Source organism: Prionailurus viverrinus, chromosome E3 (assembly GCF_022837055.1).
Source record: "Prionailurus viverrinus isolate Anna chromosome E3, UM_Priviv_1.0, whole genome shotgun sequence".
In the NCBI taxonomy this organism is placed as follows: domain Eukaryota; kingdom Metazoa; phylum Chordata; class Mammalia; order Carnivora; family Felidae; genus Prionailurus; species Prionailurus viverrinus.
Genome location: NC_062576.1, coordinates 22305613 through 22329701, shown reverse-complemented (window position 1 = coordinate 22329701; position 24089 = coordinate 22305613). Strand labels below are relative to the sequence as shown.

Sequence of the window (24089 nt, the reverse complement as noted above, 5' to 3'; positions counted from 1 at the left end):
TGTGTGTTTTGTACTGGCCTAATGAAATTCCTTCAAAATATTTTTCTGGTATTATGGATAACATGATGTTGTGGCTAATTAGGGTAACTTCCCAGATAAACAATCATATTTACTGAACTTGTTCTGTGGATGCCAGCTCTGGGTTGTTTGTTTGTTTGTTTGTTTGTTTAGAGCAGAGATTTCTAACCACTGAGTTACTCAGCAACATACCAGCCAGCTACCATCATCGTCCTTAACTCTTTCTTCTTTTGATCATTCTCTCTTTGCCAGTTCTTGATTCTTCCACCGATTAAATGTCAGTGTTTCAGTGTTTCATCTTCAGTATCATTCTACATTGTTCTTTGGGTTCATGTCATGCTGACAGTTCTTCGGTTGTTCATTCAGCCAGTAGTTCTTGGTCGTGTGTGGTGCTTGGGAATGCCAGTGATAAAGGGGAGGAGCAAGAAGGCGGCACTTAAGCATGTGCAGGACGAGAGATGCATTAAGAGTTTTATAGGAAAGAGGAGGGGAAATTGCTTGTCATAAAATGCTTTTAAGGCTGGCAGAACCTGGGGAGGGGTTGCGGGGTAGTTCATTGTTTCCTAGGAAAGGTGGAGAGAAAGATTTTCAAGAAAGGTATCAAGGACGTGGGCACCTGGGTGGCTTAGTCGGTTGAGCGTCCCTTGGTTTCGGCTCAGGTCATGATCTCGCAGGTTTGTGAGTTGAAGCCCCACGTCAGGCTCTGCACTGACAGTGTGGAGCCTGCTTGGGATTCTCCGTCTCCCCCTCCCCTGCTCATGTGCTCTCTCTGTCTCTCTTTCTCTCAAAATAAATAAACAAACATTAAAAAAAAGAAAAGTATCAAGGCATTTTAGGCACAAAGAATATCCTGAAAAAGAATGGTACCTTTTGGAGTATGGCAGGTTCTTGGTGTGAGAGAGAAGGAAATGCATGTTTATGCAATGGGGTATGAATCTGGAGAAGTGGTAGACTGGGGCCATGCTAAGGACTTTAGATGATTTCTGAAAGCACTTTAATGATACAGACAACTTGGGGCAGAGAGATGATAGATTTGGGGAGGGGAGTCAAGATGGAAGCCCCAGAGACCAAGTTAAGAGGTTTTTGCAAGAGTAAATTGGAGGGCCTAAATCACAGCAGCGACATTGGAGATAATAAGGATGCATTTGAATGCTGTCCAGTAGATAATCTGTCAGACCTGTTGCCTGAACGTGGAGGGACAGGGAGAATTTGGGGAACAAGTCCCTGCTTGAGTAAATAGGGAGGCCATTTTTAAAAGCTCTTTCTGTCCTGCCTCTCTGGCCGCTACTGCTCTTCTGTCGGCTACAGTAGCCTCTCCTTTGGGTCTCGGTGATGCTTCTCATTCTGCTGCTCGCGTCACCTTTCTCCCACCTCTCTGCTGAATGCTAAGTTGATTTTTCTGGTTCATACTTCACCGAACTTCAGAACCATATGTTCAGCTGCATTCTACACATGGATATTCTAGAGCAGTGGTTTTCAGAATTTATCTGAGGACTCCCCAGAGGCTGTCTGAAACTTCCATGAAATTCACAAGGTCACACTATTTTCATGATGATAGGAAGTTTACTTGTGGTCTTCACTCTTTTTTCTCATAAGTACATAGTGGAGTTTTCTAGAGACTACATAATGTGGATGTCACAACAAATTGGATGCAGAAGTAGATGTGAAATCGACCTGCTTTCTGTTAAGCCAGATATTAAAGATGTTTGGAAAAATGTAAAAACAGTGCATGCATACACTTCACTCTCTTTTTGTTTTGGAAAACTTATTTCAGAAAATATATATTCATTCAGCGAAAATACATATACGTGTAAGAGTTTATTTTTTTCTTTAAATATTTATTTATTTTGAGAGAGAGAGAAAGTAAACAAGGAAGGGGCAGAGAGGAGGAGAGAGAATCCTGACTCAGGACTCAGTCCCATGAACCGTAAGATTATGACCTGAGCCAAAATCAAGAGTTGAATGCTTAACCAACGGAGACACCCATGCACTCCCAAGAGTTTTTGTTTTTGTTTTTGTTTGTGTTTTTTTATTTTTTTTAATGTTTATTTTTGAGAGAGAGAGAGACACACACACACACACACAGAATCCTAAGCAGCCTCCAGGCTTCGAGCGGTCAGCACACAGCTGGTTGCGGGGCTTGAGCCCTTGAGCCAAAGTCAGAGGCTTTAACCGACTAAGCCACCCAGGCGCCCCAAGAGTTTATTTTTTAAATGAATTAATATATTTTTAAATATCTCTATAAATTTCTAATATGGTAAATATAGTTTTAACCCACATAAACAAAAGATCTTTGGTGTTCTCAATAACTTTTAAAAGCGCAAAGGGGTCTTGAGACCAAAACGTTTGAGAATTACTGTCGTACAGAAACAGTAAACCTAACATCAAAACCAAAGCTCATTCTCACGTATTTTCCAAACTTAGTTTTTGTCTTCTATTACAGTATCTTGGTAGATGGTACTACTGTCTACCCACATTCCAGGCCAGAAATCTGAGGGTCATCCTTACTCCCCCTTTTTTAACCTAGACAGCAGTAGTGATCACTAACATTTATTGGGTACTCGCAAGGGGCCAAGTACTATTCTCAGTTCTTTACATCCATTGTCTTATTAAAGCCTCACAACAACCCTGTGTGGTAGAGGTATTAATACTTACCCCTGTTTTACAGATGAGGGGAGCAGAGGTACAGGTTCTTAGGTGGCTTGCCCATGTTCATACAGCTAGTAAGTTGCAGAGCCAAGATTTGAATCTAGACAGTCTTTTGAACCTGCACTTCTTTATTCTGAAACAGTTTGTGTAGATTGATAGGACATGTTTCTTAAGGATTTTATTTTTATTTATTTATTTATTATTTTTTTTTCAACGTTTATTTATTTTTGGGACAGCGAGAGACAGAGCATGAACGGGGGAGGGGCAGAGAGAGAGGGAGACACAGAATCGGAAACAGGCTCCAGGCTCTGAACCATCAGCCCAGAGCCCGACGCGGGGCTTGAATTCCTGGACCGCGAGATCGTGACCTGGCTGAAGTCGGACGCTTAACCGACTGCGCCACCCAGGCGCCCCTGTTTATTTATTTTTAATGTTTATTTATTTTTGAGAGAGAGCAGGGAGGGGCAGAGAGAGAGGGAAACACAGAATGCGAGCAGGCTCCAGGCTCTGAACTGTCAGCACAGAGCCCAACTCAGGGCTCGAATTCATGGTCCGCCAGATCATGACCTGAGCTGAAGTTGGACGCTTAACCAGCTGAGCCACCCAGGTGCCCCTCTTGAAGATTTTATATGCACATTCCCTATAAAGTCATCTGGGCCTGGTGCTTTTTTTAGAGAGGTAAATCTTGGAGGACTTTTTTCAGTGTTTTTTGATGTTGTTCTAGGATCTTCTCTATAAGCTCATTTGGGTAAATTATACTTTATAGGGCAGACACTGGGCCTATAGCTTGCAAATTTGGCCCAGTGCCTATTTTTGTATTCCAAGTTTTGCTGAAACACAGTCACATCCATTCATTTATGTGTTGTCTGTGGCTGGTTTTTGTGCTACCATAGCAGAGTTGTAGTTGAAAGACTATATGGCCTATAAAATGTTTACTATCCGGCTCTTTACAAGAAAGATTTGCCAAGCCATGTTATGGAACATTGTTTACATTTGGAATTCTGTCTTTTTTAATCCCCGGCACTGTTTGTATTTCTTTTTTCTCCCCATTGTTCGGGATTACTAAAATTTTGTCAGACTTCCTGGTAACACTGTTGGGTGTTCCCTTTTCTGCTGTGCTCTTCGACGATTTAAATAGCATTAGACTTAGAGTTACATGTTTCTTAGAAGTATTCTAGTAAAAACAAAAAACACTGAATGGCAGTATTGGTCAAACTGTCTGATCCTGATGGGTGATTTCATAAATTCCTCCATTTCTTCTGTTCTAATTACTGTTTATTTTCTTGCCTTTTTCAGGGTCAGAGTTAAATCTCTCCTCCATCTTTTCGAGTTAATTATAGAGTTGAGCCTAAAGAAATATCTTCATTTTAGAAAATCATCTCATTTTTTCCTAATTTAAAAAAATCAGGTTAACTACCAGTTTATTTTTTTCATAAAGCCACACCTTGGAGTTACTGGTTTACTTTGTAAAGTCCTTGGTTTCTCCTTTTATCTCCACTAATTCCTTCATATGCTTCATTTAGTTCATTTTTTAACTTCAATAAGATGCTTTTTATTCATTCTTGTTTGTTGAAAATAGTTAAGGCTAGGAATTTTTCTTTAAGCATTGGTTTAGCTGTATCTTAAAATTTATCATGTGTTTTGTTTTCACTAGTATTTTCTTGGTAACTCTACAGTTTTGGTATTTCTTTTTCTTTTTCAGCTCAAAATTTATTTAAGGCTGTTTCATTTGCTAGTTTTGTTGTTTCTAATGTGGTTGCATTGTAATCCAGAAATGTCATCTGTATTATTTGTACTTTTTGCAATATAGTGGTGTTTTCTTCAGTACTATATTGTGTGTGTGTGTGTGTGTGTGTGTGTGTGTGTACTTTTATACTGTTTCATCGGTATTTGTCAAAAAAGGTGTTCTCTGTCCATCAAGGTAGATGGTTTTGCCTTTTTTCCCAGTTTTTCTGTCTCCACTTGATTTACATGTTTTGATACTAAGTTTTGGTATATAAAGGTTCTTTTAGCTGTTTAAATTTTTTTAGTTGGTTTCTTTTATCAGTATGAAACATCTTGTTTTGTTTTGTTTTGTTTTTTGTTTTGTTTTTTTCCAACGTTTTTTATTTATTTTTGGGACAGAGAGAGACAGAGCATGAACGGGGGAGGGGCAGAGAGAGAGGGAGACACAGAATCGGAAACAGGCTCCAGGCTCTGAGCCATCAGCCCAGAGCCCGACGCGGGGCTCGAACTCAGGGACCTCGAGATCGTGACCTGGCTAAAGTCAGACGTCTGCTTAACCGACTGCGCCACCCAGGCGCCCCAACATCTTGTTTTTTATAATGATTTTCTGATTGAATTTTTTTAAACTGGACATTAATATTGCTTTTATTTAAATTTTGTTAGCATTTTTGGTCATATATCTGTATACTTTTCCCCCTCAACTTCCTGTATTGTTTTGTTTTAGAAGTGATTTTTGCAAAGTACATTCCTTAAAGTTTTTCTTTTCTTAAAAAAGCTAAAGAGCTTTTATTAATAAGTAAATTTAACTCATTTACATTTATTTTGATTACAGATCGTTTGGAGCTCATGCGTGGCATCTTAGTCTATATTTCATATTAACTGCAATTCTGAAATAATTATTTTTAATTGCATTTTCTGTATCTTTTGAATGGATTGAGTTTTCTTATTTGCTCATTTTTTTTCTCTTTTCAGTGGTTTGGATATTTATTGATGTAATTAACCTAAATTTTAACTGCACAAACACACTAGCCAAAAATCATGCAGTAATTATGTCTGTTACCCAGCAACCCCATCCTTACCACCCTACCTTCACACGCAGTTAACTTCTTTACTCTTCCAGTATGCGTCATGTTTATATCTGGGATTTCACTTCAGATTATTTAGTTCAGTTTTATAATCAGTAGTTACATTGTCTTAATATTTTTACTGGTTTTAGTTAACTCTTCTGGCCCCAGAAATGAGGACCTATCTCGGCCTTACTTTCCCCATGACACTCGACTGAGGAGTACAGCAGCTCTCTGAATTGGAGGCAGGGATGGGGCTGCCGGGTGACAGACAGAAATACTGCTTCTGAATTCCTGGTCACTTTTGGCATAGTGTTAAGGTTCTCCTACATTATTCACATAAATTGTTCACAAGTGTTTGCCTGTAGGTTATCTTCTAATTCCTTGAGTGTATTAAAGACCATTTTCCTGTTGCTGTCTCATATAAATAATGTCGTTGGGTTTTAAATTGTTACAATCTTGTCTTTTCCTTTTAGTAATACAGTGGCAGGCAAGCCTGTGTTTTAGCAGTGGATAACCGTATTACAAGGTTACATTCAGTTGCCAGATACAGTGCTGAACCTGTACTAAACATGCAAAGGTTGAGTTGGAGTTTTTGTGTTTTTTATGATTTCATAGTTATGTGTACTTTATCTTTTTTTTGGTTTCAGAGGTACTTTAGAATATTCTAGTGCCTTGTTTTCCTTGTGACAGAGGAATATACATTATTGCTGCTTTCTGGGAGCATTAAATTGTCTGGGAGACAAAAGTTTCATATATAAAGTAATTAGACCTAGAATGTACTTGGCTCAAATTATTAATGTGAGGCTTTTTGGTTGCCTTCAAGAATGGAAGGGATTCCAAGCAATAGATGGAATGTAATTTTTTAATTTTTTCAGTGCAGTCCTCCTGAATGACAGTTTGCTTGTATTACTTTAGAGGAATCAAAATCACATGAAAAAATAAGAGACCAGATCCCGTATTAAAGAATACTAGTATTAGTGACGTAGACAAACTCCACCAGTGGCCGGGAGATAGAAGGTGGTTAGTGAGGCCAGACCTACATGAAGGAGACTCTAGAGCTGCGAGGGGTGGGGGTGGGGACGGGGGAGCAGGTAGCTGCTGGAAATGGTACCGGTGACCTCTTTATCACACCATCATACACATTGTAGGCATTTAACAAATATTTCCTGTATTTGGTCCACAGAATAGCTTCTGCTTGTGGAGTTTTTACATTGTGCTGGGTACTAGATCAACACTGCCTGTACGGGCAAGGTGAAAGACACACAGACGACCCAGTTCTAGTGGCAGCTGTTCTAATTTCAGGCCTGGAGCTCTCAACCCTTGGGCAGCATTTTCTCCGAGCATCCTCACTGGTCACATGGATACATTTCACTTTATTTGTCTGACAGTGGCATCTGTAAAGATGTGTCGAACTCTCACGGAAACGTTAAACGGCCGCAGAAGGTGGTATTGTGCCGATCATTAACAGATACCCGTTGTTTGTATCGCCTTGTACTTGGTGCTCTGTAAGCAGTAACAGTTAACTCGAGGATAGCTCTGCAGGGTATAGGTGTTACCGCTTTGACGGGGGAGACCACAGGCTCAGTCACGTCTATACAGCTTGTCCAAAGACACAGAGCTCAGTAAAGGCAGCACTGTGATTAAAACCTGGGTCCATCCAGCACTGAAAGTTCTTATACCACGCGGCATTTATGTAGTTTAGAGACTAGGTATATCTTTACCGGCTTGAGTCCTTTCCATCAGTTTGTTTACTTATTTGATCTCTTTTAAGGGTCTAAAAATATACTTTATAATTTCGGATTGTCCTTACAGTAGACAAATGGCTATTTCTCAGCTCTCCTTAAGAGAGGTTATCTATGTTACTTCTCCCATTTTGGTTAGTTTCATAGATGTCATTCTGTTATCTTTGTATTCACTTCCCCGTTCTGAGTTTGTCCTATTTGAGACTTTATGTTTTAACAGCAAAAAATATTGTTAACTTTGTCTGTTTTTAAAGAAACCGTCAGATTGTTTTCTATCCTTTCTACCTGTTACTTGTGTTCAGTCTTTCAGAGATGAAGAATAGGAACCAAACACATTAAAAATGAGGCAGATTAAGAACAGTTTCCAGAGAATTGAGGATTCTTTTAGGATTACCAAAATTCAATTCAGCACATTTGTTCTTGAAGCTACTGTGAGTTCTCTAGTTGTACAATCAGGTGCTTATTCTCTGATCAGAATAATATGGGACGGAGCTGGTGAGCATGAGCTGTCCAGGCCAGGGGGTGCTGATGATGTCCATGCCCTTATTGGAGAGGTAGTTAGAAGTAAAATTTGACTCTCTCCTAAGAAAACCCTAGCCTGTGAGTGAGGATATCCTCACGCACTTGAACTTTCCGTTCCTTTAGGGTTGTTTTTCTTAGTGCCTTTTTACTTAGATGGCTTACTGTGGAGGTACACTTTACTGGCTAATCTTTTCCACCCCTTTTCTTTTGTTGGGATTAGTGCCAGAACAGATAAAGCCCAGTGTAAGCCAGCCTCAGCCTGCCAACTCTAATAACGGCACTTCCACAGCAACCAGCACTAATAATAATGCCAAGCGAGCCACAGCCAACAGTCCGCAGCAGCCGCAGCCGCCGCAGCAGCCACCACAGCCGCCACAGCAGCCGCAGCAGCCGCAGCCGCAGCCGCAGCCACCACAGGCCTTGCCTCGGTATCCTCGGGAAGTACCACCACGATTTCGCCACCAGGAACACAAACAGCTTCTAAAGAGGGGTCAGCATTTTCCTGTCATAGCAGCAAACCTGGGATCTGCTGTTAAAGTGTTAAGCAGCCAGTCAGAAAGCAGTGCTTTAACAAATCAACAGCCACAAAATAACGGAGAGGTGCAGAACAGCAAAAACCAGTCAGGTGAGAGAAGGCATTTCTTACGAGACTCCCACTGTCATCATTAGCAGCGTAGCAAGTGTATACATTCATGGCTTTTGGGGGGTGTATTTGTGTTCGTCAGTGTCTGCAAATAAGAGTTCCGTGCAGGGAGTTATGAATGGGGAACCCTAAAAATGTTTCCTGTAAGCTGACTGCCCATCCTGCTTTTTAAATGATTAATCACTGTCCCTCCAGGTTCTACCCATTTTAGTAAGTAGCTTATAGCTTAAATCGATAAAACTGTAGCTCAGATTGAGCACCCTCCCCCAAGGGATGTGCTAAGCAGTTATACACATTATTGCAATTAATTGTTGACAGCTCTGTGAGGCATAAGTTGTTCTTATCCTCACTTTTCAACAGAGGTAACTGGGGCACCAAGACATTAGCTAACTTGCCTAACCTCACTCCGTTACCATGTGCCATTAAAAGACTGTTGCACGTGGAAATTATATTCAGACAGCACACCCATTCAGTTATTGCCACAGATCAGCAAGGGTGGTGAGGCAGGAAGTGTATGTGATTACAGTTTTCTCAAAGCTCGGTTTGTTTCAACATGTTCTGACGGGCTCTGATGGTTTGTCCCTTCATTTTTCAAACTGTTTTTGAAGCATTTACTACAAGCCAGATAGAGACTTGAGGAGAATCAAGGTTCCCACACATGCAAACACTAGCAGATCCTGGTTATGAACAAAGTTTCTAGAGCCAAATGGACCTGGCTTTTAAACCCCGGCTCTTTGGACATGTCACTTAATTGCGCTACGAACCTGCCTCTCATCCGAGCAGCCTTTACTAACCATCCCGGCAAGAGTTTCTCTCTCTCTCTCTCTCTCTCTCTCTCTCTCTCTCTCTGCTGCCCTATGTACACCAGGAACTCCTCTGCACGTCATGTTACCGTGTCTCCCAGCTAATGAGGGGCAGAGCTCAAGTTCCAGCTCCAGAGCTGTGCTCCTGACAGCCGTGCTGTATTTGGGCACCATACTGCACGGTGGTGGGGAAGGAGGAAGAGGACACAGAGGTGATCTTTCTGGCATAGGTGATCAGAGCAGCACATTAGTATTGGAAAGGATGCAAACGTAAATTACCACCGTCCCTCCCCCCACACCCCAGCCACTTAACTCCCTTGTGTGGGCTTGCCCAATCACTTAACTTACTTGGACCTTCTCCTAATCTGCTAGTACGGACATTAATGCCCAACCTATATGGTTGCTTTGAGGATTAAACCGTGCGATGTGTTTTAAGCATGTAGCTTGGCACCTAATGTTTAGGTGCTGAATGAATTATCTTCCCCAAAACTTTTACAGAAGAACTTGTACTTTTCAGGAAGAAGAGTCTGGTTTAGACATTATATATGATGCCAAGCAGTTAGTTTGGTGTGAAGTTCATCTGAGAAATCAGATTGGGAACAGATGTATTGAGTCATCAGCATGTTTTCTAAAAGTGTGGTTGAAACCTTAGGAGAGGCTACTCACACAACACGTGCTCGAGTACCTACACACCAAACTGGTGGCATCGGAGTTCACAAAACAAACAGGGAGGTGGGCCAGTAAATTTAGAAAATGGTATGATGTTGAATACGCTTTTTCAGTTTGGGAAATGAAAGAACAAAGGTGTTTTTGAAATGGACCAATAGGAGTGTAAGAGTGTTTTTCTCAAAAGTGGGTAGTGGTCAGAAATCCCCAAGTATGACAGATGTGCATTCAGATGAAAAGAAGGCCTATGTGAGCATAGGAAGAAATCTTCAACAGAGGCTGAAAAGGAAAAGTATCCTGCGTGTTTCTCCAAGGACTTTCCGAGGGGGCCGGAAGCCAGGAGGGTGCGGCAGTCGGCAGTCTGGCTGAGCCCGGAGGCTTGTGAATGACAAAGGCAGAGTGCTCTGCAGAGAAACCAGACTTGTGCTTTTATCTGTTTTGAAAACATTTGGGAACCCCCCTTACTAGCATATGTCACATGTTTACATTAAAACATCTTTGTAGGCGCTACTCGGAGTAGGAGCAACTTTAGCCACGTAAGAGACCACCGGGTGTCTGTGAGCCAGGGAAGCCGCCTGAGACTGTCAGGCCTGCCCTGGCCTCTGAGGGGTATTTACAACAGTAATGACTGACCTTTAGCGGGTGTTCGCTACGATGCACACACCTCACAAACACATTTAAGCCTCATTTTACAGATTCGAGCTTAGGCTAGTGATCAGTGAGGAGCGGCGTAGCCTATGTTATAAACAGCTTGAGCAGTTTATACTGCTTTTTTTATTTTTTTTTATTTATTTATTTTTTTTTTAATTTTTTTTTTTTTCTCAACGTTTATTTATTTTTGGGACAGAGAGAGACAGAGCATGAACGGGGGAGGGGCAGAGAGAGAGGGAAACACAGAATCGGAAACAGGCTCCAGGCTCTGAGCCATCAGCCCAGAGCCTGACGCGGGGCTCGAACTCCCGGACCGCGAGATCGTGACCTGGCTGAAGTCGGACGCTCAACCGACTGCGCCACCCAGGCGCCCCTATACTGCTTTTTATACAAAAGCTGTGGTGTCGTGAACCGCATGCAGTTCAGAATTGTACGAACATGATCTTAACTTTTAATTTTTGTATCCGTGTTTGACATTTTTGTTTCCCAAACAGATGCAGTTAATGGAGATGATTTGACACGTTAATCAGTACATACAATAAATACGCAGCTATTTGCTTAACGTTTTCATGATAAAAGTGAGGAGTGCTGGATACACCTCCCTTGTCCTCACAGAACTCATTTCTCGTTTATTCAGTGCAGTCAGGGAGCAGGGGTCTCACCTAGATGAGAACAGGTACTTCGTGAATCAGAGGTCACAAGCTCAGCCCCTTCTCGGGCCTAGCAAGTAAGCGAGGTAGAAGATAAGAAAGAGTGATGGGAACTGGGGCAACTGTACTGAGTTTTGTACCCTTCCGAAATACCTGTGCCAGCCTTTAGAACCCTGCTGCGCTGGTCAAACCAGACTGCTCTGCATGCCCAGCTTCTCATTTGTGGCCGGGCCTCAAACACGCATGATGCTTTCAGTCCGTGCCAAGGGACTTAGAGCCTTCGGGTATCGGGCTTTGCTGCTGCCCAAATAACACTTCAGTTTGGGGGACCTAGAGGCCTTTAGGTAATAAAGGATCTGGGCGGCGCTGATGCACCTAACAGGGCTGGCAGCAGTATTGTTCTTACGGGGCCAAAGTGTTCCGACCCACGTTTTATTATCCAGCTGACAAAGAGCTAAACGGATAGAGAAACAAATCCCCGTGTACCCTGCACCCAGATCCAGCGGTTGTTAGTAGTTTCCCACCTTGACTTCACATGCACACCTCCTTCCCTCACCTTCCTCCTTGCCTTCACGTGTGCACTTCCCCATCATGTGTACATACGTTGCACACACGTGCACATTCATTACACTTCACCTTTAATACTGCTACAGGAAGTTCCCCAAGAATAAGGATCGTCTCCTGTGCAACCATGATGCCACGATCCACCCCTGCGCAAAGAGGGGACATGTTCAGTATCTTGTAATACGTAGTTCGTGTTCACAGTTCCACTGGTTCTTCCAAGAATGTCATTTTGTTTGTTTATGGTAGGATATCGTTTATATAAAATATAAAGCCTGCAAAAGAACATTCTGTATTGCTTAGAGATGAGTTCAGATACAGCATTTTGAGTGGTTACCCTCGGTGACTCACTGGGGAAGGGAGGAGATGTGGTTAGAGAAGGGTGCACAGGACTTTTTTGTATTAGTTATTTCTCACAGGGAGGGGCATGTGGGTATTGTCTGCATTACTTTTCATAGCCTTTACTACGTTTGAATTTTTTTTTTTTTTTAAAGAAATCTCAAGGTCATTTGAGCTATCATGGGGAATGACCAAGAAATGGGGCTGTTTTAATGAAAAAGAGAATGTTAAGGTTTCCAGAGATGTTTCAAGATGAAAATATTGTCCATCCACCTGTGCTCTTTACTGCTTTTTCAGTGTGGTTCATGTCCTTGCTGTCCCGGAGCTTCTGCTTTTTGCTCTCTATTCGCACCTCTTCGCCCTTAGTCTATAAACCTAGTTAAGCTTGTATCGTCTTTTTAAGAAAAATTTAAACTCCCAGTCTCCTGAGGAATCACAGAATTTCTCTCCTCCACCGTCTCGCGGAGTGGTCTATATTTGTACTCTCTGATACATCACTTCAGTCCTCTGTAGTCTGGCTCCTGCTCACTTGACTAAAATAGCTCTTCCTAAGGTCACTGATCTTCTGAACGACAAATCCAGACTAACTTATTTTTAGTTTTAGTTGTGGCAAAAAACAGGCTTTTCCGTTTTTATCTTAATAGACACCTACATTTTTATTGTTGATCGCGCCCTCCTCCTGAAAGCTCTTGCATTCTTTCCCTTTTCTTTGACCAATTTTCAGGTTTTATTCCCCCCCCCATGGCTTTGCTTCAGATCTCTCCCCAGTTTTAGGTTCATGTCCTCTGGATGTCTTCAGCTGATGTGAGGCCCCTCAAACCCCACACGTCCAAAATGGAACTTCTCATCCGGCCACATTCCAGTGTCTCTTTCTGGGTTCCATTGCTCAGAAGGTTGGCATCCCCATCATCCAGCACCAGTCATCTAGAAATCTTAAACTCATGTCTCACGGGCCACTGGTTGTCCAGGTCCTGCTGGTTCATCTCCCACATGTCTCAGCTTTTCTCTCCCGGGGATGGCCATCACCACTGGCCCCATCGAGGCACTCACCATCTGGTCTGGAGCAGCACCCCTGAGATTGTCTTTTATGGTTGTCTCCCAGCAGCCTCACCTCGTGTCTCAAACCAGAAACCAGCCATGATCCGTGCATCACATTTGGTTGGTAGTATTGCTTTTGTCTTCTTTAATCTAGAAGAGGATGGCTTGCAGCCCATTCCAGTCAAGTTTTACTGGAAGACTGCCACGCCACTCGTGTCCACATTGTTTTTATGCCTGCTTCCAGGCCACAGTGGCAGAGTGGTTGCCACAGAGACCATCTGACTGGCAAGACTTAAAATATTCACTAATCGGACCTTCACGGGAAAAGTTTTCCCAGCCCCTGGACTAGAGGCCAGAATAACTGAAAGAAACGTTCTAGACTTTGTCCCTTGAGTGCTGTTTGAAATTGTGCATGTCAGCCTCTCATATTCCCAGTGATACTGCATCATCCTTCCCAGAAATACTATGACACCGAAGTACTATTTACTTCTGAAGGACTTTGTCCTCTGGTGAGAATGAAGTCTTTAAGGCAGAAAGCACATGTTTAACTGTTAAATCTGTTATATGCTATATATCTAATAAGAAAAGTAAATGAACTTTCTTGAATCTAAATTCTTCCTGAGCAGATTATACTGTTAATTTACAAATCACTTGAATTATAGCCAGTCTGTGCTTTGCCTGCACATGCCCGCTTTGATCTTTGTGCAGAGGCTCTAGGAAGTGACACCTTTCTTCTTGAGATGTGATGCTAGAGCTGCCCCCAGCACCCTTGATAGACAAGGAGCCGGTGGTAGTTTGCATTTCCAGTGTTCTGCAGTTAAAGCACAGTCATACGGATCTTAGTTTGCCCACATCATTGCCGTGTGTACAGATTTGTGTTTTGCACCACACTCAGTAAAACTCCACTGTCCCCTTTCCTCACGCCAAGTCGGGGTTTCACAGTCTCGCTGTTGCTTGCTGTTTCCTGGAAAAACTTAACAGGATTGTTAATAAGGTTCCTCTGGGTTTATCCTCTGGATCATTTGTGATGATGGGTTTTGGTTTCCTTATCTGTAAGGGAAACATACTAAAAATTTGACCTCTCCCAATTCTGAAATAATCTCAGTCTCTGAAATGTTTTAGTTGCAATCGCCAAGGAACCCTCTTCTTTTTACACCTTAATTAGACGAGGATCTCCCCACCTCTGTCTAAACTGCACGTTTTTCATAACCAAAAGGTTCTTGGTAAACAGTTTTCAAAATACTCTTTTAGGTTTTTTTGAAAGTATCAAATAGGTTTCAGATTAAAAATGGAATTTTAGCTAATAAGTGCTGATGGATCTCTACTTTTCCTAAAATACATAGAAATATATAGCAAAAGACACATTTAGACCACCACCACCTCCAAACCAGCTCATGACTAGATTCTGAGAAATTTTTACTAACATTAAAGGTGATAGAATTTGGTTTGCAAAATGTATCATGCTGTTTGCTGGGGGGGGGGGGGGGGTTTGTTTGTTTGCTTGCTGCTTTTGATGTATTTTGACATAAAAAGGCTTCGCATTTGGGGCAAGTAGTCAGATCTAGGTCCTTTGTTTCCTGGGTTTTTTGTTTTTTGTTGTTTTGTTGTTGTTGTTGTTGTTTTACTTTTTTATGTATAAAAAATTCTCATTCATGGTAACTTCATGGTTTCATCTTTTAACACAATCATATGAAATTATTTTTGACAAAATTTGTCTCATTTCAAGAAATCTTTTTAAAGTATTGGATATTCCTTTTCTCCTGTTGATTTAAAATGCTAACAGTTCACAAATGCTTGGATCTGTTTCTGGTTTGCTTTTACTGTTCAGTTAAAGCTTCGACACTCGGGCAGTGCAGCACTGGCTAGCTGTTGCATGATCATGCGGTTCCCCCCGCCCTCTCCCACTCCTGAGATTTTTTTTGGAATTCTCTTATGTTCTACATGAATCTTTAAGTCACTTAAACCAAGTTACAGACTCCTGCTGGCAATTTCTTTTAATTGAATTAAACTTTAAGAAAGAATATTATTATTATCTTCTTATTCAGGAACAAGTTTCTGTATTTAATCAAGTTGTCTTCTGTGGCCTGCAATCAAATGTAATCATAAATGACTAAATATTTTTGTTAGCTTCATTCCAAGCTGCTTTATAGTTTCTGTGGCTGTTGCAGTTAGGATCCTTTTTCAATCACATTTTCTCATTGACTATTTCTGGGGTATAGGAAAACCATTGCTTTTACATGTTAACCTGCTTTGTTTCCTGTCTGCTCTCCTTACCTTTTTTCTGGATCATCTTCCAGCACAAGGCTGCGTATTAGTGTTGACGACACCTATCCTACCTTTTTCCTGTCATTATGGGAACGCTTTTGCTGTTTAAGTGTTAAGTTCCAGGTCTGTTCATTTATTTTCAGCTTAGGTAGTTTTGTCTAACATTCTTGATCTTATTTACTCCTGCTATTTGGAAGTGGCAAGAAAACACGCGCTTGTAGAAAAACAAAGAATGGAAACAAGCACTTCTGCTCTAGCCTTTGAGATGATGATGATGATGGTGGTGGTGGTGGTGGTGGTGGTGGCAGCTTGATTATTCAGATTTGGAGATGTGGATGGATTTGGGGCTTGGCAGTGTTTAGGATTTGCCACGCTCAGGAAGCAAGCAAGGATAAATCTTAGGTTTTAGGAAACTTACGGATATGAAGAAAAGCAATAAAGAAGCAGGAACTTTTTTCCCCCTTTGAGAGGGGGTGCCTGTGGGGGAATAATTCAGGAATTAGCATTCTTTGTGAGTTATGTAGAGATTTAAAGTAAGCAGGTTGTTGTATGCTTTCCAGTTTTGTTCTTCCTGAGATAGACGTGATGGAGTGAAAAATGTGCTTTGGAGACAGGACTGAAAAATCCCAGTAATCGTCACTATTATTAATTAGTGATAATAACTGCCCTCATTTATTAAGTACCTACTCTGGATCAGGTGTGGTTCAAAGCACTTTTAATTATGAACCACTCAGTCTTCCAGCTATTTGTGATGGGTATTATTATCGTCCCTGCTTTACAGATGAGGAAACTAATTTGCAGGAAGACGGAGCCTCTTGCCTGGGACCACACAGCTAGTAAATGGCAGGGCAGCTTTTAAGTCCAAGCAGTCTGGCAACAGAGCTGTGCTCTTACTCACTCCGTGAGTAAGTTGGCGCTCCGTGGAGCAGTTACTCGAAGCTGGTGTTGAACTAAATACTTCACACAGGACAGTGTAGCTCCCGGCTGGGTGGCGTGGTACTGTTTGTGTCCCCACTCTGCAGACTTGGTCATACAGCTGCTGCATAGAGCCCGGACTTGAACCTCTGTGTCTCTAGAGTTCCAGCCGTGTTGTTATTAGCCACCTAGTTTTTTTACCCAAGTGCTGAATCCGCTCTTCCTCACCTGTGCTATAACTTACCCTCTGGGCCTCGATTTCCCCATCTACAAAGTTGAAGGTAATAGCTGTGCTCTAGGGTCGTTCCAAGGAGTCAGTGACAAAAATGCATAGAAAACACATGACCCATGGTACTGAATGATGTTGCTGGCGGTGCAGGTGCTAGTCCGTGTATTGGCTTGTTTTTGCCCAACGAGACAGACTGTTCGGTGTCTTGTGTTTTGTGACAAAAATCCTTCTCACAGGCAATGAAAGATGGCAAACTTGATTTGGCAGCTGAAAAAACCTGACTCTCAAACAGGGAGCGGAGACCAGAGTCTCTCATAGAACTTTAAATTTCATGTATTTAGTGAATTATATGCATGCTTTTGGTTTCTCTTTAGTCCTTTTTTCTGCTACTCTTTTCTAGCTCATAATGTTTTGCTGCTTGGAGGTTGTGCTTTGAGACAAAATGATACCAGGTGAACCTGGTTTTCCACATTAGCAACATCCTGATAGTGAGTTATATTTGTTTTCTAGGCCTCCAGCCCCTGGCGGTTGGCTCATTGGGTCTGGGATATGACTTGAACCCGTGGGTTATTTAGAAGCACCACATAGGATTCTGATTACCATTCTAGTCGAGAACTACAGCATAAGCGACCCCCTAAAGGCAGTCTAAATGCAGACATCTTATGGAGGTTAGCATCTCTGAGAAACTTCTAACTACCAGATCCCTACGCCGAATGAGAGTAATGAATCTGGGAAGGTATTGGAAACATGAGAACTGCCTGCCCCCTACCTGCGGCAAAATAACTAGATGATGAGATACAGCGGTGAGGCCAAGAGTGTAGGATTATATGACTGGTCGGTCGTTAATAGTGTCCAGTGTCTGCCCTTGATTTTTTTTTTATTTTTTTTTTCCAACGTTTATTTATTTTTGGGACAGAGAGAGACCGAGCATGAACGGGGGAGGGGCAGAGAGAGAGGGAGACACAGAATCGGAAACAGGCTCCAGGCTCAGAGCCATCAGCCCAGAGCCCGATGCGGGGCTCGAACTCCCGGACCGCGAGATCGTGACCTGGCTGAAGTCGGACGCTTAACCGACTGCGCCACCCAGGCGCCCCTGCCCTTGATTTTTGAATCATCGCAATTCTGTGATCTTCTAAAAAAACATGGCTGTGAAAGTAAATTAAATTTTTATGAAGGGGAATGGAACTAAAATAATGCTGACTTGCGTGCAGTATTTCAGGTTGAGTATAAACACTAATGAAATGGAAATATAATGGAAAAGACTTTGTAATTTTTATAAGGATGTTATAATACCCAAAAACAGTTGTGTGGAGAAGCTGTTCTAAGAAAGGGAAGACAAGAAGGCATTTCTAGTATATTTCTAATACATTTAATCAAGTTTGTCTGTTTGTCCTTACCCATCTACTTTCCAACCCCTTTTTTCTCATGTCAGGCCTCTAGGCCTGGGTTGCCTCATTATCCTAATACGTTTACTATCACCTAGTCCTTCCTGACACCAAAATTCTTTTCTTTGCTGATAAGGTAACAGTTTGTTCATTCAGCAGATATTTATTGAGAGGGGCTCTTATGTTCCAGGTGCTGCTTTAGGCTTATAGGGTAACATCAGTGAACAAAGCAGCAAAATACCCTTCCCGTGTGGGATTAACAACTGGATGAGAAACGTTGGCGGCTGGCATATACCCAGTGCCTTTGTAACCATACTGCCAAGTATCGCATTTGTCAAGTATTGCGGAACCACATACATTTATAACGTACTTATCATTTTCTCAGACCCTTCCTAAGTGTTTTTGTACTTCTCCTTTACTCTAGATCTAAACCACAATACTTCAGGATCCCATTATGAAAATTCGCAGCGGGGACCTGTGTCTTCTCCGAGTGACTCTAGCACAAATTGTAAGAATGCTGTTGTGAACGACTCCCCTGAGAAAGAAGTATGGCCCTCAGTCCCTGGCAGTGATCCAGAGTTGGCTTCAGAATGTATGGATGCTGATTCTGTCTCCAGTTCTGAATCAGAGAGAAACATCACTATCATGGCTTCAGGGAACACAGGTGGTGAAAAAGATGGCCTTCGGAATAGCACTGGACTTGGTTCCCAAAACAAGTTTGTGGTTGGTAGCAGCAGCAATAATGTGGGCCATGGAGGTAGTACTGGGCCATGGGGTTTTTCCCATGGAGCCATAATAAGCACATGTCAGGTCTCTGTGGATGCTCCTGAAAGCAAATCAGAAAGTAGCAACAATAGAATGAATGCTTGGGGCACTGTAAGTTCTTCATCAAATGGAGGGTTAAATCCAAGCACTTTGAATCCAGCTAGCAACCATGGTGCCTGGCCAGTATTAGAAAACAACGGACTTGCCCTAAAAGGGCCTGTAGGGAGCGGTAGTTCCGGCATCAATATTCAGTGCAGTACCATAGGCCAGATGCCTAACAATCAGAGTATTAACTCTAAAGTGGGTGGTTCTGCTACCCATGGTACCTGGGGAAGCCTTCAGGAAACTTGTGAATCTGAAGTAAGTGGTACACAGAAGGTTTCATTCAGTGGTCAACCTCAGAATATTACCACTGAAATGACTGGACCAAATAACACTACTAACTTTATGACCTCTAGTTTACCAAACTCCGGTTCAGTACAGAATAATGAACTGCCTAGTAATACAGGGGCCTGGCGTGTGAGCACAATGAATCCTCCTCAGATACAGGCTCCGTCAGTTATGAATGGCACTTCCCTTTCTCACCTTAGCAATGGAGAGTCAAAAAGTGGAGGCTCTTACGGTACTACGTGGGGTGCCTATGGTTCTAATTACTCTGGAGACAAATGTTCGAGCCCTAACGGCCAAGCTAATGGTGACACTGTGAATGCAACTCTAATGCAGCCTGGCATGAATGGGCCTGTGGGCACTAACTTTCAAGTTAACGCAAATAAAGGAGGAGGCGTGTGGGAGTCCGGGGCAGCGGGTTCCCAGAGTGCGTCATGGGGAAGCGGGAATGGCGCCAGTTCTGGAGGAAGTCGAAGAGGGTGGGGAGCTCCCGCACAAAACACTGGCACTAATCTACCCGGCGCCGAGTGGAGCAAACTGCCTAGCAATCAGCATTCCAATGACAGTGCAAACGGCAATGGTAAGAAGTTTACAAACGGATGGAAATCTACTGAGGAAGAGGATCAGGGTGCTGCCACATCCCAGACAAACGAGCAGAACAGCGTGTGGGCCAAAACAGGAGGAACAGTGGAGAGTGAAGGTAGTACAGAAAGCACTGGACGCCTCGAGGAAAAAGCAACTGGGGAAAGTCAGAGTAGAGATAGGAGGAAAATTGATCAGCACACATTACTCCAAAGCATCGTGAACAGGACTGACTTGGATCCACGTGTCCTCTCCAACTCTGGTTGGGGACAGACTCCGATTAAGCAGAATACTGCCTGGGACACCGAAACTTCACCTAGAGGGGAAAGAAAGACTGACAATGGGACAGAGGCCTGGGGAAGCTCTGCCACACAGACTTTTAACTCAGGGGCGTGTGTAGATAAGACTAGCCCTACTAGTAACGATACCTCATCTGTATCGGGGTGGGGAGATCCCAAACCTGCTCTGCGGTGGGGAGATTCCAAAGGCTCGAACTGCCAGGGGGGATGGGAAGATGATTCTGCTGCTACAGGAACGGTCAAGAGCAATCAGTGGGGGAACTGCAAAGAAGAGAAGTCCACGTGGAATGATTCGCAAAAGAGCAAACAGGGATGGGGTGACGGGCAAAAATCAAACCAAGGGTGGGCCGTGTCCGCCAGCGATAACTGGGGAGAAACTTCGAGGAGTAACCATTGGGGTGAGGCTAACAAGAAATCTAGCTCAGGAGGTAGTGACAGTGACCGGTCCGTTTCCGGTTGGAACGAACTTGGTAAAACTAGTTCTTTTACTTGGGGAAATAACATAAATCCAAATAATTCATCAGGATGGGATGAATCTTCTAAACCTAATCCTTCCCAGGGATGGGGAGATCCTCCAAAGTCTAATCAGTCTCTAGGTTGGGGAGATTCGTCGAAGCCAGTCGGTTCTCCAGACTGGAACAAGCCACAAGACCTTGTCGGATCCTGGGGGATCCCGCCAGCTACAGGCAAACCTCCCGGTACAGGCTGGCTGGGAGGACCTATACCAGCCCCGACAAAGGAAGAAGAGCCCACAGGCTGGGAGGAACCATCCCCGGAATCCATACGTCGCAAAATGGAGATTGATGACGGAACTTCGGCTTGGGGAGACCCAAGCAAGTACAACTACAAAAATGTGAACATGTGGAACAGAAACGTCCCGAACGGCAGCAGCCGTTCAGACCAGCAAGCACAGGTCCAGCAGCTGCTCCCGTCTGCAAGTGCCATCTCCAGCAAAGAGGCAGGCGGCGGCTCCGGTAAGTTTCCACCGGGTCGAGTCTGGTGGTGTCACACAGCACCCCCCAGGACTGCAGTAGCCTCGTTTCCGTTTACCGCTGCTGTTAAGATCTGTTTCACAGAGTAGTTGGATGTGCACGCAAGGGGCTTTTCTGCTCTAATGCAGGAGAAGCTTCTAGGGAAGATGGCGACAGGCAAGGTGTGTAACATGAGGGAGCGGAGCTCTGCCGGTGGCCGCGCTGGTTGTGACCCTCACGCGCTCCATTCTCTGTTAGGAAGGCTTCAGAAGGCAGAGTCGGAAAAGTGTCGAGTGGGAATGCCGTACATTTCCCACTTCTCCGGAGCCTAGCCGTCACTTCTTGGTTTTGTTATCTGACTACAGTAGTCCCAGAAATACAGCAAGCATCCAGCTATAATACTCTAAACACCAGGTGCCGTATTTGGCCTTCAAAGACATTTATTTAAGGAGGCCTGAAATCCAAGTCTGTTAGACACACAGTGTGTATGTGTGCTTTAACACATTTGATAATACCTTTCTGGTGGTATGTTCCACTTTCCTCCCATAACAAGGAACTGATTCCCATCTCTGCAGATTATCTTGACAATGAGGTTTTCATTAAGTGTCACTGGAATGCATTGTCTTTGTTAATGGAGGTTTTATTGAGTAATAATCCCACCGGACGTAGCGATAGCAGTGTTTTCATAAACTAACCTCTCAGCATCTAATTAGTCTCCCAAGTAGAGCTTATTGTATTAATTTGAATTTAATTCTTAGAAGAAACAGGTGCGTATCTGAGGGAAAGGCTGTTTTGGTTCTTTTAAACAATGTTGATGGGTTTGCTTTGGGCAACTTGACACTTCAGAATTTTTAAGAAGCATTGTCCAGCAGGTATAAAAATCGGATGCCTACCTTTTGTTAGTCTGGCAGTTCATTTTTGTTTATCCCAGAACAGTGATGTTGAAAGGTTGCCCTTAGGGTATAAATTTCATCCACACGCTGTTACGCGGCTTGATCACCCGCTTGAATTCACTAGGTTTGGCTCAGAGTGACTTGACTTTCCCAGGAATTAAGTTCGTCTTCGAAGGAAGATAACTTGCCATAATCGGGGTTATTGGAAGCAGTCTGCTCTACACCCAGAGGGCAGTTAGGAGAGAAGAGGTGGAAAAAGTCACATCACTGGCTAAACTATCATAATGGGAAATGACTTATCATCTTTGCATAAAACAGATGCCATCTGTTTTTGCGCATCACAGCATCATTATTAGATACGTGAATGTGAAGGTCTTCATCTTTTGTTCCCTAAAGTATTCCTTGCTGCCCCTTATTCCACCGCCCCACCCTACCATGTGCTGATGACTTCTTTTCCCACACTTTCTAAAGGCTGGGGTGAGCCCTGGGGGGAGCCTTCTACTCCAGCCACAACTGTGGATAATGGTACTTCAGCATGGGGTAAACCCATAGACAGTGGTCCCAGCTGGGGGGAGCCCGTTGCTGCGGCATCCAGCACGTCCACGTGGGGCTCCAGCTCTGTTGGTCCTCAAGCGTTAAGCAAATCTGGTAAGTTGTTGATAATTCCTGGTAGCTATTTTGTCACAGTGGTGATCGGTCATTGACTAGGACTATAAATAATCAGATAATGTTTATATTGTAAATGTATTCCTGTATTATCATACTGGATGATTTCACTGGCTCTTTGAATTCGTAACTTGGTTTGCTCTTTTATCGTTGTGAATTTTCTTACCTTTCCTTAGAACTGTGCTAACTATTAAGGATTTGCATATACTTCACCAAATCTAAATTACATTTTACCAAATAAGATTATCTAGTAACGGTCAAGCAACTTTTATGCTGTCCGGCATGAGTGACTGAATAGTCATGTAGACGCATATCCAAAATGTCCGGCTGAGGTTTTAGATAATTCCCTGAATGTTATATGTAAAATGAACAAAGTTCAAGAAGGACCCCTGTTGTTTAGATGAACACGGTCACTGTCCCATAAGTTGTGTGGGGGGCACCCCGTAGGACTTCCAAAGGCTGAGTGTAGAGATGAGATACTTTCTGCTTATGATTTGCAATACTTTTTGGCCGTGCTCGTTGAAAATGTATTTCAAAATGAATTCTTTTAAATTTTTTCTATCCTCTGCCCTGTGCGCGGCCATGCAGAATGTTAAGGGTGAACAAGAAGGCTACCTTTGTTCCATCTTAGGTACCTTCTGTTTGTAAAAGCATGGGAGATGTTTCATTGAAATTTTTAATTAAAAAATTAATTATATTTTAATAGGCGTGCCTGGCTGGCTCAGTCAGTAGAGCATGCGACTCTTGATCTTGGGGTCGTGGGTTTGGGCCCCATGTTGGGTGTAGAGATTACTTATAAAAAGAAAAAAAAATTCTTGCCTAATGGAACTTTCAACTCAGTGTAAAACATACACTTCTGCCCTGTAGGTTTGGGAAGGGAAGTAAAAGCGGGGTTTTTTTAGGTACCCCCGTCTCGCCCCACCCTGTTAATGAGTTCTCATCCTCTAGAAAGAATTGTTTGATTAAAGCATGTTTCTCTTTGTATCACAAATCCACAATCAGGGCCAAAATCTATGCAAGATGGCTGGTGTGGTGATGATATGCCATTGCCTGGAAATCGCCCCACTGGCTGGGAAGAGGAAGAGGATGTAGAGATTGGAATGTGGAATAGTAATTCATCTCAAGAGCTTAACTCATCTTTAAATTGGCCACCATACACAAAGAAAATGTCATCGAAGGTAAACATTTCAAGGGCACAGCCCTTGAAACTTTGAATTCCAAAGGTAGTTTACCCTCAGAAAAAATTGCTGTCCTGCCTGCCCATTTATGGCGACCAGTACAGTCTAGGCAGTCCCCAATTTAGGTGTAGCCTCGTGTACGGGCAGCCACCTAGAAAACCATAAGACCACAGGAACTTCCTTTCTCCCCACTGCTACAGCTTGGGATTTCTCTCCTCCTCCCCTTCCACCAGTGCTGCCTGGGACAGCCCCTCACCCAGAGTGGTGCCCGCAGTGGTGGGGATGAAGAGAAGGGCAAATCTCCATGTTGACTCTTTCCATCCCACCACCAGCTCATCTCCCATTCCGCTTCACCCGGAGCCCCCAACCCCCCTTTACCCAGAATCACCGTCTTCCTTTCTCGTCCCCCGTCCTCAGCCCTTCCCTCACCCCGAAAGGTCCTGTGACAGAAATGCCCAGAAATGATGAGAGTTATTTGGT

The 24089-nt window shown here is 43.2% G+C and overlaps 1 protein-coding gene across 10 annotated transcripts in view; it reads left to right on the top strand.

The window, feature by feature from the left end:
• TNRC6A (trinucleotide repeat containing adaptor 6A) overlaps positions 1–24089 on the top strand; it is a 205457-nt gene that overhangs the window by 150874 nt on the left and 30494 nt on the right. For 7 of the 10 annotated variants that reach the window (XR_007147878.1, XM_047839222.1, XM_047839223.1 and 4 more), the window contains 4 exons: positions 7944–8348; positions 18293–20875; positions 22237–22413; positions 23434–23609. Coding sequence is in view for 9 of the 10 variants with exons in the window: in XM_047839222.1 (XP_047695178.1) it covers positions 7944–8348; positions 18293–20875; positions 22237–22413; positions 23434–23609 (3341 nt within the window). In the remaining variant the exon portion in view is untranslated. The remainder of the gene's footprint in view (positions 1–7943; positions 8349–18292; positions 20876–22236; positions 22414–23433; positions 23610–24089) is intronic. The other 3 variants (XM_047839227.1, XM_047839228.1, XM_047839226.1) reach the window with 2 other exon arrangements.